The sequence below is a fragment of the Notamacropus eugenii genome, chromosome 1, assembly GCF_028372415.1.
Source record: "Notamacropus eugenii isolate mMacEug1 chromosome 1, mMacEug1.pri_v2, whole genome shotgun sequence".
Classification (NCBI taxonomy): domain Eukaryota; kingdom Metazoa; phylum Chordata; class Mammalia; order Diprotodontia; family Macropodidae; genus Notamacropus; species Notamacropus eugenii.
This window is the reverse complement of record NC_092872.1, coordinates 327057420-327071654: the sequence shown is the minus strand read 5'-3', so window position 1 is coordinate 327071654 and position 14235 is coordinate 327057420. Positions and strand designations below refer to the sequence as shown.

The 14235-nt window shown below is 33.9% G+C and overlaps 1 protein-coding gene across 1 annotated transcript in view; it reads left to right on the top strand.

Annotated features, from left to right (window-relative positions):
* Positions 1 to 13636, top strand: part of TMX1 (thioredoxin related transmembrane protein 1) — a 50069-nt gene extending 36433 nt beyond the window's left edge. The window contains 6 exon segments of the mRNA XM_072629715.1: positions 2271 to 2316; positions 8250 to 8378; positions 9314 to 9359; positions 9455 to 9556; positions 9673 to 9742; positions 11216 to 13636. Coding sequence (XP_072485816.1) covers positions 2271 to 2316; positions 8250 to 8378; positions 9314 to 9359; positions 9455 to 9556; positions 9673 to 9742; positions 11216 to 11394 — 572 coding nt within the window. The 3' untranslated portion in view covers positions 11395 to 13636.
* The last annotated feature ends 599 nt before the right edge of the window (positions 13637 to 14235 follow it).

The following is a 14235-nucleotide window of genomic DNA, read 5'->3' as shown; positions in this document are numbered from 1 at the left end:
CAAGGTGGTTCTTGGAGCTGGAGTCTGCCAGTTCCCCTGGCAATGCTGAGTCATGTGGTAGTCCTAGTGTTGACATTTGTCTGCTCCACCACCTTGGGGCTCAGGATCTACTGCTGGTTTGCTGAGGTGGGGCTTGCCACTGGCTTACTGGGACACTTCTTGTCCTGAACTGTGCTTCCCTTTTACCGGAGTGAAACAGATCTTTTTTGCTGATCCTCCAAATCTTCAGTCTAAAGGACTGCTCCACCCTGTCTTTCTTCCATCTCCACTCTTCCAGGATTTGTTCTGGGATACTATTTTATGGTTGTTTGGTTATTTGGAGGTGAATATGGGAGAGCTACAGTGATTTATTGCTTACTCTGCCCTCTTGGCTCCCTGAAGTCCCCAGCATTTTATTAATGAAAGGATGGTCATTTGGCTGTCTCTTAGACCAAAGACAATCATGGCACTGGGGTGACGTCATGAGAGATGTTGACTGGACAAGTAGATCTGAGAGTCATCTGTATAGAGATGATAACTGGAAGCTTGGGAGCAAATCCCAAAGAGATATAGTATAGAGGAAGAAGCAAGGATGTCTGACCTCCATGCAGGTTAACATGAATGAATATCCATCAGAGGAGACTGAGAAGGAAAGGCTAGAAAGGAGAACCAGGGTAGAATAATATTATGCAAATTTAGAGAAGAAAATATTAAGGAGAAGAGGGTAATTGACAATGTCAAGGTCTGCAGAGATGTAAAGGAAAACGAGGATTGAGAAAAGGCCATTAGATTTGGCCTTTGTGACTTTGGAGAGATTATTAGTGACTTTGGAGAGACCAGTTTTGGATGAATGGTGAGATCAGAAGCCAACTACAGAGATTTAAGGAGAGAGTGAGAGGAAAGGAAGTGGAAACACTTATTGTAGATCATCTTCTTAAGGAATTTAGACACAAAAGAGGAAAGATGGCTAGAGGAAGATAGCTAGTAGGGGATGGATGGAACAAGTGAAGTTTTTAAAATTTTTGTTTTGTTACAGGTTTTTTGGATGATAGGGAAGGCATGGGTATGTTTGCAGGCATTAAGCAAGCAGCCAGTAAATAGGGAGTGATTGAAAATTAGGGAAATAGGGAAGATAAGAGAAGGCAGCCTTCTGTAGAAGACAGGATAGAATGGGATGATTTATGCATTTAATAGGATTTGCCATCATACCCATTGATTGCATAAAAATGATTAAAAAAAAGAAAATTATAGAAAGGAGTAGTCAGTGTTGGGGCAGTGTGATGCAGTGGATAATTGAACGCTGGACCTGGAGTCAGGAGTTAGGAAGACTCATCTTCCTGAGTTCAAATCTGAATTCAGACACTTATAGCTATGTGACCCTGAGTTAAGTCACTTAACTCTGTTTGCTTCATTTCCTCATCTGTAAAATGAGCTGGAGAAGAAGTGATAAACCACTGTCTTTGCCAAGAAAACCCCAAATGAACAACTGAACAAGAAGGCAGTGTTGGAAGACCTATGGGAACTAAAAACATTGATGCATTCGTGATGGAACTGATTTGGTTCAATCTTCTGGAAAGGAATTTGGAATTACGCTAAGAAAGTGTCTTAAATGTCAACATCATTTCATCCAGAGATCCCATTGTTAGGCCTATGTACCTCAAGGAGGTTGAGTAATAAAAAGAAAGGTCCCATGTAAAATACAGCATTAACTTTTTGTGGTAGCAAAGAATTGGAAACAAAATAGATACCTATCATTTGGGAAATGGATAAACTAATTGTGGTACATGAATATAATGCAATATCACTTTGCTTTAAGAAATAATGAATAGGATGAATAAAGGGAAGCATGGGAAGACTTAAATGAATTCAAAGTGGAGTAAGCAGAGTCAAGAAAACAGTTACTGCAATATAAGGTGAAAGAACAACAAAATAATCAAAATCAAACATACTGAAATTATAATGACCAAATTTGAGTTATGAGCTATCAGCTCAGTGTGAAGAGCTATGTGAAGATAGCTCATTCTTTGAAGGGTGAGGAACTATGGTTATAGAATCTGTGCACATACTGTGAAGCTTTCTCAGTTTGTTGATCAGCCTTGTTAAATTCTTTTCAAAGGAAGGGGAAGGACATAATTAGAAATATAGGTAATGTGACATATAAACAATTCTTTACAATTTAAGAGAAGTACTTGAAAATTAAAAGTGATACCTATTTAGCCTGGAGAAAGCTATTGATGTATCTCTGACAGAATTTTTTATTATATTTATTAAGCCATAATATTTATTTACAGGTCTCAGTGGTCGATTTATCATAACTGCACTTCCCACTATCTACCAGTAAGTACTTGAAGGTGGGGTTTTGTTTTGTTTTGATTAGGCTTGTGATTTCTTTGGTATAGGGAAATCCAAGTATGGAATCTCACTATCAAAACAAGTCAGCATTTGTTTTACTTCTTCCAGAATAGTCTTAAGTTTCCTGGAACACTGAAAGGTTAAGTTACTTTACCATGTTTATAGAACTTGTATGTGTAAGGCTTGAATACAGTTCCTTCTGACTCTAAGGCTATCTCTCTATCTGCTAGATCACACTGAAATTTAGATCTTTGGAATTAGTTTTTGGTTCATGTAATAATAGAGAAATGTAGGAGTCTTTAGTAAAGCATGGTTCTGTCCTGGGACGTACTGGGAATTTGGTTTTTTCCTTTTTTTTTTTTTTAAATCAAATTAACCAGTGGTTAATTTATTATTTTCTTTTTTCTTAAAACCAGCTCCTAATTTTGTTTATTGAATTTTTTTTAACTTTCAATTTTATTAATCTCTCCTTTGATTTTTTAGGATTTCTATTTTGGTGTTTAATTGAGGATTTTTAATTTGTTCTTTTTCTTTTTCTTTTATTATATACTCAGTTCATTGGTCTGTTCTTTCTCTTTTTTATTGATATGTGTGTTTAGAGATATACATTTTTCCCTCAGTACTAATCTGACTACACAAATTTTGGTATGTTGCCTCATTGTTATCATTATCTGTATTTATAATCTTACCAACTCCTATGGCTTCATCTATCACCTGTATGCAGATGACTCCCAGATTTGTATGACTGTCTTTATCTTTTTCCCAAAACTTTAATCCTGCATCATAAACTGTCCAGTGAACATAATCCAACTGAATGCCTTGCAAACATCACAATCTCAGTATGTTCAAAACAGAACTCACCCATTCCTCTTCCTAACTTCCCTATTTCTGGGGAGGTTTTCATCATCCTTCTAATCATCCAAGTTTGCAGTTTCAGGGTCGTCCTTGACTCTTTGCTGTATTATCCCTCATATCCCATATCCAGTTAATTGTAAAGTCCTGTCAATTCTCTAGAACACTTCCTGCATCTTTTCCCTTTTGCCCATTCACTATTATAATTCAGGTCCTTTATTATTGTTATGGTAGCTGCCTAATTCATTTCCCTGCCCCCAGTCTCTCTTTAGTAATCAGTCCTTTGTATATAGCTGCTGGACTGTGGTCACTCCATTGCTTAAAAACCTTTAATAGCTCTTTTTGCTCCTGGAAACAAATGTAGACTTCTTTCTTTTGTAGTTAAAGTCCTTCACAATCTTGTTTACTTGCACGTTATTTCCTTTCATGTATTGTGCATTCTAGGCAGACTAGCCTATTTGCTATTTCCATACATTTTGGATGTACTGTCTTCTATCCCTATACCTTTGTATAGGCCATTTTCCCTATTTGGAATATACTTCCTCTTTACCTCCATCTCTTAGAATCTCTAGTTTTTCTCATTTAAAAATGAACTAAAATGCCACACTTTAAAACGTATCCTAATTGATCTTGAAATGATTTCAAGGATGTGGACCTTGTGTCTTCTAGGTCTTCAGGTACAGACTTTTGAAAACCGAGCCCCAAGTTTTACAGAACAGATCTTTTATTTATTAAGGGGATTTGTTCTGTAAAGTTTGGATTCAGTCAAAGGGCTGCACTTGATGACCTAAAGGGCCACATGTGGCCTTGAGGCTGCAGGTTCCCCACACCTGGATTAGGTGCTAAAATAAATGATATAATCAGTAAGCTCAATGAATATTTTATGAGAAAGAAGCAAACAACTTTTATGAGTAAGAGTGATTCATGAAACTCAAAGGATGAAGTAATAATTGGAGTGACGAACATTCTAGATTAGATGGTAGAATGAGCAGTGGCATTCAAGGTAGGTTTGAGTTCAGTAGGTTTACCTGGCAAAGAAATGATTATTTTAGCAGTAGTAGAGGTTTATGTTGGAAAGGAGTGGAACAGGTATCATTGAATAGTTATGATAGGGCATCAGGCCTTGGACATTAGAATGAGTTTAAGACTTTGTCCTGTATGCATTAGGTAGCCAAACTCTAGTAGAGGTTACAGTCTAACCCGTGGGTCTCATCTGGTCCCACTAGCTTAATTTCACTTAATCAGCCAGATATGTACCAAGAGGCGTTTTATCTTTTTATGACTATAATTGTGAAAACATAATAAAGTATTCTTTAGTGGCATCCTAAATTACTACCAGATGGGAGTGTTTCTCCATGAAAGTATCTCCTTTTATCTGTCACACTCATGTGTATTCTCATTGTTACTCTTGCTGTGTTTCCTAAATTCCCCCCCCCCCCCCAATATATTTCAGTCTCTTGTGTATATCATGCTGAATCTTTTCTGAAATCTATGTTGGATGAAACTTCACAGTTCATTTACTGCAACGTGTACCTAAATAGGAATCCCCTATAGATAAGGTAAGAAAGTTAGTCTGGCATGGCCTTTTTTTTGTTGAAAGTATACCTTCTTTGTGATTATCACATTCTTTTAATATTAGTAACTTTGTTATCCTACCATGTTTGCTAATATTTGCAGAGCATTTCCGTAACAGCACATTAAAAAAGATGATTTGCACATGAAACTGCAAATCTACCATGTACAACTTGCTATTCCCTCCAAATATACAACAAAGTTATCCTGTAAAATTTTTTCCCCTTTTTTCTTCCCTCCTCCCATCCTAGATATGGTTACCATTAGACACAAATAGGTATATATATGTGTAAAGTATTGCCTACATACTTCTGTTTATCAGTTCTTGCTCCAGATGCAGATAGTGTCTTTCTTTATGTATCCTTTATTTTAAATTTGTATATTTATAATACTCAAAATGACTTAGGCGCTCAGTTTGTTCCTAAAAGAGAGTGTTGCTATTACTGAATACAGTGTTCTCTTGATTGTGCTCATTTTACTTGTCATCATTTTGTGCAAGTTTTCCATGCTTTTCTAAGGTCATTGAGCCCATCATTTCTTATAGCACAGTAATATTCCATCAAAACCATATACCACAACTTGTTCAGCCGTTCCTCAACTGAAGGGGATCCCTGCAATTTACAGTTCTTTGCCACCACAAAAGAGAATTGCTAACAAATGATCTATACACAAAGTTATAATGACTATTTGTGAATTTTCCTCTATTTTATTTTTCCTTATTTTTCTTCTCAGCCTCTCTTTTTACCCCATCTGTGTTACCTTATCTTCCCCCTCAATATCCTACCCGCCACTTCACCCACAGCATTCTCTAAGAATCCTCTCTAACCCCTAGTCTCAATTCACACATCTTGTCAAAAGTCCCTTTCCATGTTCTCCCCCCACCCTCCCAAATTCCAATCTACATACTCCTCGAAAAGTCCCTTCCCTTCCCTGTCCCCTCGTTTTCTTGCCTCTCTTCTGCAGCCTTTCTTTCAGATGTACACATTGTTTCCTCTTCAATCCAGATAAGAATAACTTTTCAGCATTACCAGCCTTCCACTCCCAGCTGCTTCCTCTGTATTCATGCCCCCTTTTTATAATATAATTTGCTCTCTTTTACCTTTTCCTACCCAGTTTTGCTTTTTTTTTAGAATCACCACACTATATACAGCTCTGCTCCAACCTTTATTCCAAACTACCTTAGTAATGATGACAGTTTTAAGAATATGGATAGCATTTTTATATATAATAATGAAACAGTTTAACCTTAAAGAGTCTCATAATTAATCTTTACTGTTTACCTGTGGATCTTGTATATAGAATTTTCGATTGAGTTCTGATCTTTTTGTTAGACTTGCAGTTTGTCAAATATCTATTTTTTTCATTGAGAATTATATTCACCTTTTCTGGTTATTCTTAGATGTAACCCCAGCTCTTTTATTCTTCAAAATATAGTATTCTAAGACCTATGGTCCTTTAGAATATAAGCTGCTAGGCCTTGTGAAATCCTGACTGTATTTCCACAGTATTTAATTTTTTTTCTTGTTGCTTGCAATATTTTATCTTTAACCAGGATGTTTTGAAACTTGGCTATGACATTTCTGGAAGTTTTCTTCCAGAAATCTTTCAGGGATCTCTTTCAGGTGGTGAAGGGTAGATTTTTTTTTTTCTATTTCTAATTTAGAATTCTAGAATTTCAGGGCAGTTTTCCTTAATAATTTCTTGTAATATTGTATCTAGATTCTTTTTTTGATCATAATTTTCAAATAGTCCAACATTTCTTATATTGTCTCTCTCCTTGATCTGCACTCTAGATCAGTTGTTTTTCTGATGGGGTGCTTCAGGTTGTCTTCCGTGTGTGTGGGTTTTTTTTAATCATTTCTTGGTATCTTAAAACATCATTTGATTTCTCTTGCCCAATTTTAGTTTTCAAGGAATTATTTTCTTCCTTGAATATGTTTGGACCTTTCTTTCCAGTTGGTTAACTTTCTTTTCATAATTTTCTTGAATTACTTGTTTTTTCTAGTTTTTTTCTCAGTCTCTGATTTGAGTTTTGTTTTTCTAAGTGCTCCTTATGGATTTGTGACTGTTTGATGTTATGTTTGGGGTAGGAGTGGCTTTTTTTTTTAACCTCACTATCTTTTTCTGAATATGAACCCAAATCTTCTTTTATACCAAAGTAGCTATCTATGGTTGTGTTCTTTTTCCCTTTGCTTAATCATTTTTATTTTGTTTTTGCTTTATTTTACTTTTAGCAACTTATTATTATAATCAAGCTTTAATCCTGAGTTATGGGTCCTCCTTTACTCTTCACTCCAGGGGCTCAATCTCAGAGACTCCTCTCTTCCCCTAAGTCATGGTTAGGGCTCCAGCCACACTGTCCTGAAAATGTTCTTCCCCCCTGTGGTACCACACTCATCAGGCATGTGCTCGTTCCTACTTGCCCACAGCCTGGGATCACTTCTGGTCAGCACTGATAAGTCTGGTCTTTGGAAACAGCAGAGGGTCCTTCAGTCTTTCCTCACTCACCCATCTGCTGATCCTTCGATGAAAGTTTGTGAGGTAAATGTTCATGAAGTGAAAGTACCTGAGGTTGTGAGGTAAATGTTCATGATGTGAAATTTCTTGAGGTAGTGAGGTGAAAGGTTTCCAGGTAAAATTTCTTAAGGCCTTGTCTGCTTCTTGACAGAGCTACTCCAGGACCTTCTGTTGGTTGAATCAGTGGAGTCAGCCTATATATAGGTGTCTGTGCTTCACTCAGGCCAAACCTCAGCCCTCAGGGACCCTGTCTTTTCTGAGGTCCTCTCAAGTTGTCTTAGGACAACTGCTTTACGCCTTTATTTTTACTGCTCTTTGTTCATTTCATGACTATTTTCTCTCTGTTTGTGGAGAAAATCTAGAGATCCTAGAAATTTCTGACTTACTCTGCCATCTTCCCAGAATACCCCCTAAGTTTTGTTATTTTCATTACCAGCTAGTAGATTTAGAGATCTTTTAAAAATTTCTCATAAATTTATTCATGCATTACCTAACTTAAATTTTCTATAAATTTGATATCCCGATATATTGTTCACTTGATGCATAATAATAATATATTGGAGCATAGCAAGACTTCATAATTTTTTTCCTTGTGGCAGATGTTCATAATTTTGTTGTCTAAAATAAAGTTAGTGGTAATGGTTTTGAAGTTTCTGACTTAAGAAGAAAGTTATATTGCTCCTGTTATATTTTGATCTAGAATGTCATGAGTTAAAATGGTCAGTGTGATAGATTTACTACTAACAACTTTGAGTATTAGTATTAAATGAAAAACAACATAATTAAATATAGAAGCTATGCTATATAGCATATTTTATATGTAGTATATGATATAGTTATACATGTAGCATAAATGGTATATTATATAGTGTATATATAGTATAATTTTAGCTCTTTTCTTGAGACATTACTTTCTGTGTATATGTCAGCTGCACTTTATGATTTGGGGTCTGATATCCTTTTTCTTTTTTACAAAGCTGTATAGATGGAGAATTTAGAAGATATCAAGGCCCCAGGACTAAAGAGGACTTCATAAATTTCATAAATGACAAACAGTGGAAAAGTATTGAGCCTGTTTCTTCATGGTTTGGGCCAGGTTCTTTTCTGTAAGCATTTTTGAATTTTTATCCCTCTCTTTTAGATTTTAAAGTATTAGTGACCTGAGTATTGTAAAGTAATGACTTAAAAAAATACTATGTATATGAAGAAAAATATTAAATTTTAGTTTAAATCTTAGGCTTCTAAAGTTTTTCCAGTTTGCTCTCCTGCTGCATATGGGACTCAGACAGATCACTCAATAAAATAGAAAGGAAATGGACATTCTCTAAAAGTGACTTGACTTTGCTTTTAGAAGCAGCGAAAAACAAAAAAACCAGTGCTATTGTGGACCAGGTGATAAAGCAAAGTGGGAAGGGATGAGTGTATAGCATAATTTAGGAAGTTGTAAAGTGTTTTTATTATGATTCCAGATTGCTTTTCACTAAAGGAGTAAAATATTTTTGGGGAGGGGAATAGGGAGTAGCCTAAAGTCATTTTGAAACATGGACTCCTCTGGGGATATAATTTGGCCTGAATGTAGAGGCTCATAGTATGTCCTATGAATCTGCTACTGATGTTATTGTGATTTGACATGGTGAAAACAAGGAATATCATTAGCAAAATAAAGAAAACTACTTCTTTCAAATCTTCAATTCTCTGGGGTTGAGGGAGAGAAAAAAATATATAACCTTTGATGGAGTCTTAGAAATATACACATACACAAACACACACACACATGTGTATACATATATACTTGTCTTGGATTAAAAATATGCAAAAAATGACTCAAAGGAACAACCTATAAAGCAAATAAATTTTTATACTTAGAAGAAGGAAGATATGGTCAAAAAAATCAATAGCTGTTTGTTCAGGATATGGAGAAATCTGGTAGTGACAATTTTTTGCTAATTCCTTGCCCATTTACAGGTAGTTCTGTTTGATTATAAATTCAATAGACTCAACAACCTTGTTATGTTTTCTAATTATTTATCTCTTATTTTAGGATGAGCAGTATGTCGGCTCTTTTTCAGCTATCTATGTGGATTAGGGTATGGGCTTAAGTCTTGTTTCAACTTTAAACATTTTGCTACTACATTGAAATGACTACTTTCTTAGTTTACTCTTTATTCTCTTTAAAATTTAGACTTGTCATAACTATTTTACAGAAGACCTTAAAATACCAGTTTGGGGATCCTATGCAATTTTTGCCTTAGCAACTCTGTTCTCAGGCCTAATACTGGGACTTGTGAGTATACCTTTTCTCAAATATTCAGAAAAATTAATTCATAGAACTTTTATGAGATAGAGCTTGAGTTATCTATGATTAGATGCTCTGATTTCTCTCATTATTTCTGGTTACAGATTATGGTATTTGTGGCAGACTTCCTTTGTCCTTCAAAAAGGAATAAACCTCAGCAGTATCCTTATTCAAGTAAGTACATTTTTCGATTAATTTAAACTTTCTGAGAGTTTTGTGATGTCCTATTAATTAATTGACATTCTAAGGTATTGCAAAATTCTAGGGTGGATATATTTGATTTGAAGTTGTGTTACAAAGGGGAAAATATTCTTATTCGCTCCAAATTGCTAAAAATCTCCTCTTTAGCCATTGTCTTTTTCTTAGCTTATAGAACTTTACTAGAAGTAGCTCAGAAGCTAAAGAACTATATAGGCCCAAATATAGCTATTAAAACAGTATATTGTTTGCCTCCAAAGAATGATAATATCCAAGGTGACTTATTCCCTCAAAAGCCTGAAAGATGTGTTGGTAAGGCTGAGTTGTTCCAAGAGATCCTAATTTCACTTGCCCTCCCACTATTCCCTTCTTCCCTTCCTCCTTCTCTGTTTCCCTGCCTCTTCAAATAGTAAAGTAGTCTTTTTTCTAAGACTAGTTTATTATAGTTACTCACAATCATTTTCATTTGCTTGGAAGACCAGAGGGAAGGACAAATAGACTTAATGAATAGGATCACCTACTAAGGGTCATGCCTGGGGAGTGTCACGTTTCCGATAACATTGTTGGGTCCTCCAGTCAGAGATTATCTCTCTTCGAGATTTTATTAGGGACCTGGAAAAGGAACTCATCTTCCAACTGACCAGTGTCTTTTTGCGCTTGGAGATGGTGACTTGCCACAAAGGTTGTTGCAATCTTAGGTTACTTAATAGTTCTGGGTTTAACACTTTTGATGCGTTATTGACAAACTGTACTGTATCCTGAGGGCATACAAGTCAACAGGTCGTATTAGGATTGGGTAAAGGAACTGGAATTAATTAATTTGGAGAAGAATAGTGATGACACAATAGTTGTTTCAGATGTTTGAAGGATTGTTATGTGAAAGAAGTACTTAAACTTCTCCTTTATCCTGGAAAGTAGAACTAGGCTTAAGAGGTAAAAGTTGTAAGGAAGATTTCAGCTCAAGTTAATGAGGAAAAACTTCCTTACAATTTACACTTCTTAAAATATGGAATTGATTGTGTCAAGAAAATTTTATTGATTCTGACTGCTTGTTTTCCTGACACCTGTGGCAGATAAAAAATTCTCTGTCTTTTAATATCTTTAAGCAGAAACTGAATGACTGCTTGGAATATTATAGTTTACAAAGCTAATGAGCAGTATTCTTGGATGCACCAATCTTTCCAGTACACCATGAAAATGAGAATCTTATTTTACTTCTTCCTTCTTATACTATCTACTCTTATATCTCATGCTGTGCTTAAATAAACATCCAAAGAATTTATAATGACTTCTTGTTTTAAGTCTAAGCACTCGATAAATAGGGTTTGAGGCAATGTAATTGCTTAAACATTTTTACTTTACTTTTGAAGATCTCTAAATTGTTAAGTAAACTTTCTTAAACTTCATTAGACTTCTTAAACTAATTGTGTATGCCTTTTTTTCTTTAAGAAAAACTATTGCCAGAATCTGTGCATATTTTGAAAAAATTGGAACAAGAAGAAGAGGAAGATGAAGATGATCATTCAGATGATGAATTGGAGAACAAAAATTCATCAGAAAAGGACTTTTCAAAGACTGCAGTGAGACAACGTATTGTCAGTCCTCCTTCAGTAGTGGATAAATCCTAGTTCTTAGTTAAGTTATTATTTTGACAAAAGCATGAAGAATGATAATCTAAACCTTTTGGTTTGAAATATCTTACTTGTACATTTGTAGCAGTTAGATATCTTTTCAGCAAATTCAGCAGTTTACTTTATTTAAAAATAGTATTAGCATCTGAAATGGAATCCTAAAATTGGCTTTGAAAACAGTCTGGTGGCTCAACCAGTTCCTTAAAATGGGAGACTCTGGTGTCAGACAATGAGATAGATGTCCTTTTTTCTTTAATTATAACTTGTTAACCCTTTTGAGGAATTTAAAGAGTTTATGCTAATTGGTTTTTATTGTAGAGAAAATATTTGTTATTTATGTAAAACTTCTCAGTTTCACTCTTGGAAAAAATTAAGGAAAACTCTTTGCCTTAAGTGAGAATTTTTCTTAGTGTCTTGTAAGAAAACTATATTTCACAGTAAACTTTTATCTTTTGTAGTGATGTAGGCCAAATTTTCCCCATGTTTGTGTTAATGTTGTTAATAAAAATGGCTGCTTTTAATTATTCTACTTCCTACACATGGTAACAATTAATAATAGAAACTTAGTGATCATAAATTTCATTATTATAATACCTTAATTTCACCTCAGGTCATCAATCATGACTTTTTTTGATTATTTTCTGTAGTTAAAATACTCCCTTCTGCAAAAGATATTTTTAATGCTTTTCTTTAAATACACATTTTCTTACATTCCAAATTCTATTTTAACTTGATTTCTCAGGATTAAATTTATTTTGTTTCCTGTGACCTTAAAGATCCATTTTCTTAGTCTATGATCTTAATCTTTCTGAGGTGAAGGTAAAACATTTTTCATTATTTTTCAGGATTTAAACTGTTGTAGGAGAAAAACAGTATTTTGAATTTTGGATAATTCAGGAACTAACATGGAAAAGGCTTGTTTTTATAAATTTCCTTTGAAAAGGAAATTAACTTTTTTTGTGCAAATGAAGATATTAAAATCAGCATAAAATTTTAGCATTATTTATTGATAATTGAAATCACTCAAGTAGTCCTATTTGGGTCTTGTGTCATTACTGTGCTTTTCATTTAACTTACTTTTGATAGAAAAATAAAAATTGCTGACAATTTGGTATCTGATCTATTTTGGGGCAAACATTTTAAATTTTAAACTATTCAGAAAATATTTTTCAACATCTATTTTAAAATTAGTATTTAGTGGTAACTTGCAAAAAAATAAAAAGACACCCTACTCCAAGGTCACTACTCAGATTGGAAAAAGCCTCTACTACTTTTCATGTGTTTTGTCTTCATTAAAGAAAATTCCTAATTTATTTTTGCCAAGTTTAATATATATTGTTATAGGCTTTTTAAATAACATTTCCAAGTTTTTGAAAAAATAACATTCCATTTTTTAGTATCCTGATTATTAATTTATTATAAAAGTAGTTACTTCACATGATTGGAGAATTGTATATACATACATACATATACACATATATATTCATACTTTGGAGAGTTAAAATCTAGAAAATATGACTTGAAAGGAAAATAAAGATACAGGGAAGACCAAAACTTACGATAAGCCACCAGAGAAAAAATACCTTAGATCTCTTTAAAAAAAAAATCTTTTTGTATGCTTGCAGGATCTCCTTCCTCTAGATACTGCTGACTATCTCTTTGTTAGTATTTTCTTTTAAAGTAATGAATATTCACAAACTAAAGACTCCTGAATTTCAAGAATGACCTCACATTTAATGTGACTATTTAAATTTTGTAAAAGAAAAAAAAAAAGTTTTTCTAAACATTTTGCTAATGAAAAAGAAACTACTTTTTACTTGTATAGTAAAACAAAATAAACCAATTGATTTGTAAGAAATGTTCAAAGGAATGCTTAAATGCATTTAAATGTATCATTTTCTTGGGGAGGGGATTGTTTTGTTTTTTTATTACATTCCATTTTAGATGATATTTTTATTTTTCTTTCTAAATCATTTTGTTTTTAATGATGCTCCATGGAAGGGTGCAAGATCCATAGTTAAGTCTTTACATTTTAATGGATAGAATCATCATGATTGCTATGTAGTGGAAATAGCTTTATTTTTCTTGATCTTGTCCCAGCTAAGAAAACAGCTTCACAGCAGACCATGATTTTTAAAAGCTTTATTCTCTATCTCTGATATTTTTATATTTTCCAGATAATTTTATGTTAACTGCATCATCTTAATGTTTTTAAATTAAATTTTATTGTTTTAACAAAGACTTGCCTGCTCTTCTTACCACCCTCAATTGACAAAACAAGTTAAAACAAAACCCATTTTACTAACATGTATAGTCAAGTAAAACAAATTCCCTAACTGACCATGTCAAAAAAACCCCCCAAAAACAGGACTCTTGAGTATATTACCTCTTTCTTTAGAAGTATAAATAGCATATGTTATCATGATTCCTTTGGAATTGTGGCTGGTCTTTGTGTTTATCAGTTCCCTGAATCTTTCAAAGTTGTTTCTTTTGCGACAATTCTTATAGTGACTGTTACAGTATTACAGTGTTACAGTGACAGTAACTGTTCTTACTATATAAATTGTTTTCCTAATGCTGATTCTCACTTCCTTGTCAGTTCATGCAAGTTTTCACAGATTTCTCTCAAGCCGTTTATGTCATTATTTCTTATTATTTAATTTTTTTCCCAGTTACATATAACAGTATTTTACATTTGTTTTTAAAACATTGAGTTCCAAATTCTTTCTCTTCTCCCTCCCTCCCTCTCCTCACTGAGAAGGCAAGAAGTTCCATATGAGTTATATATGTGCAGTCATGCAAAACCTATCCATAATAGTCATGTTGTGAAATAAAACA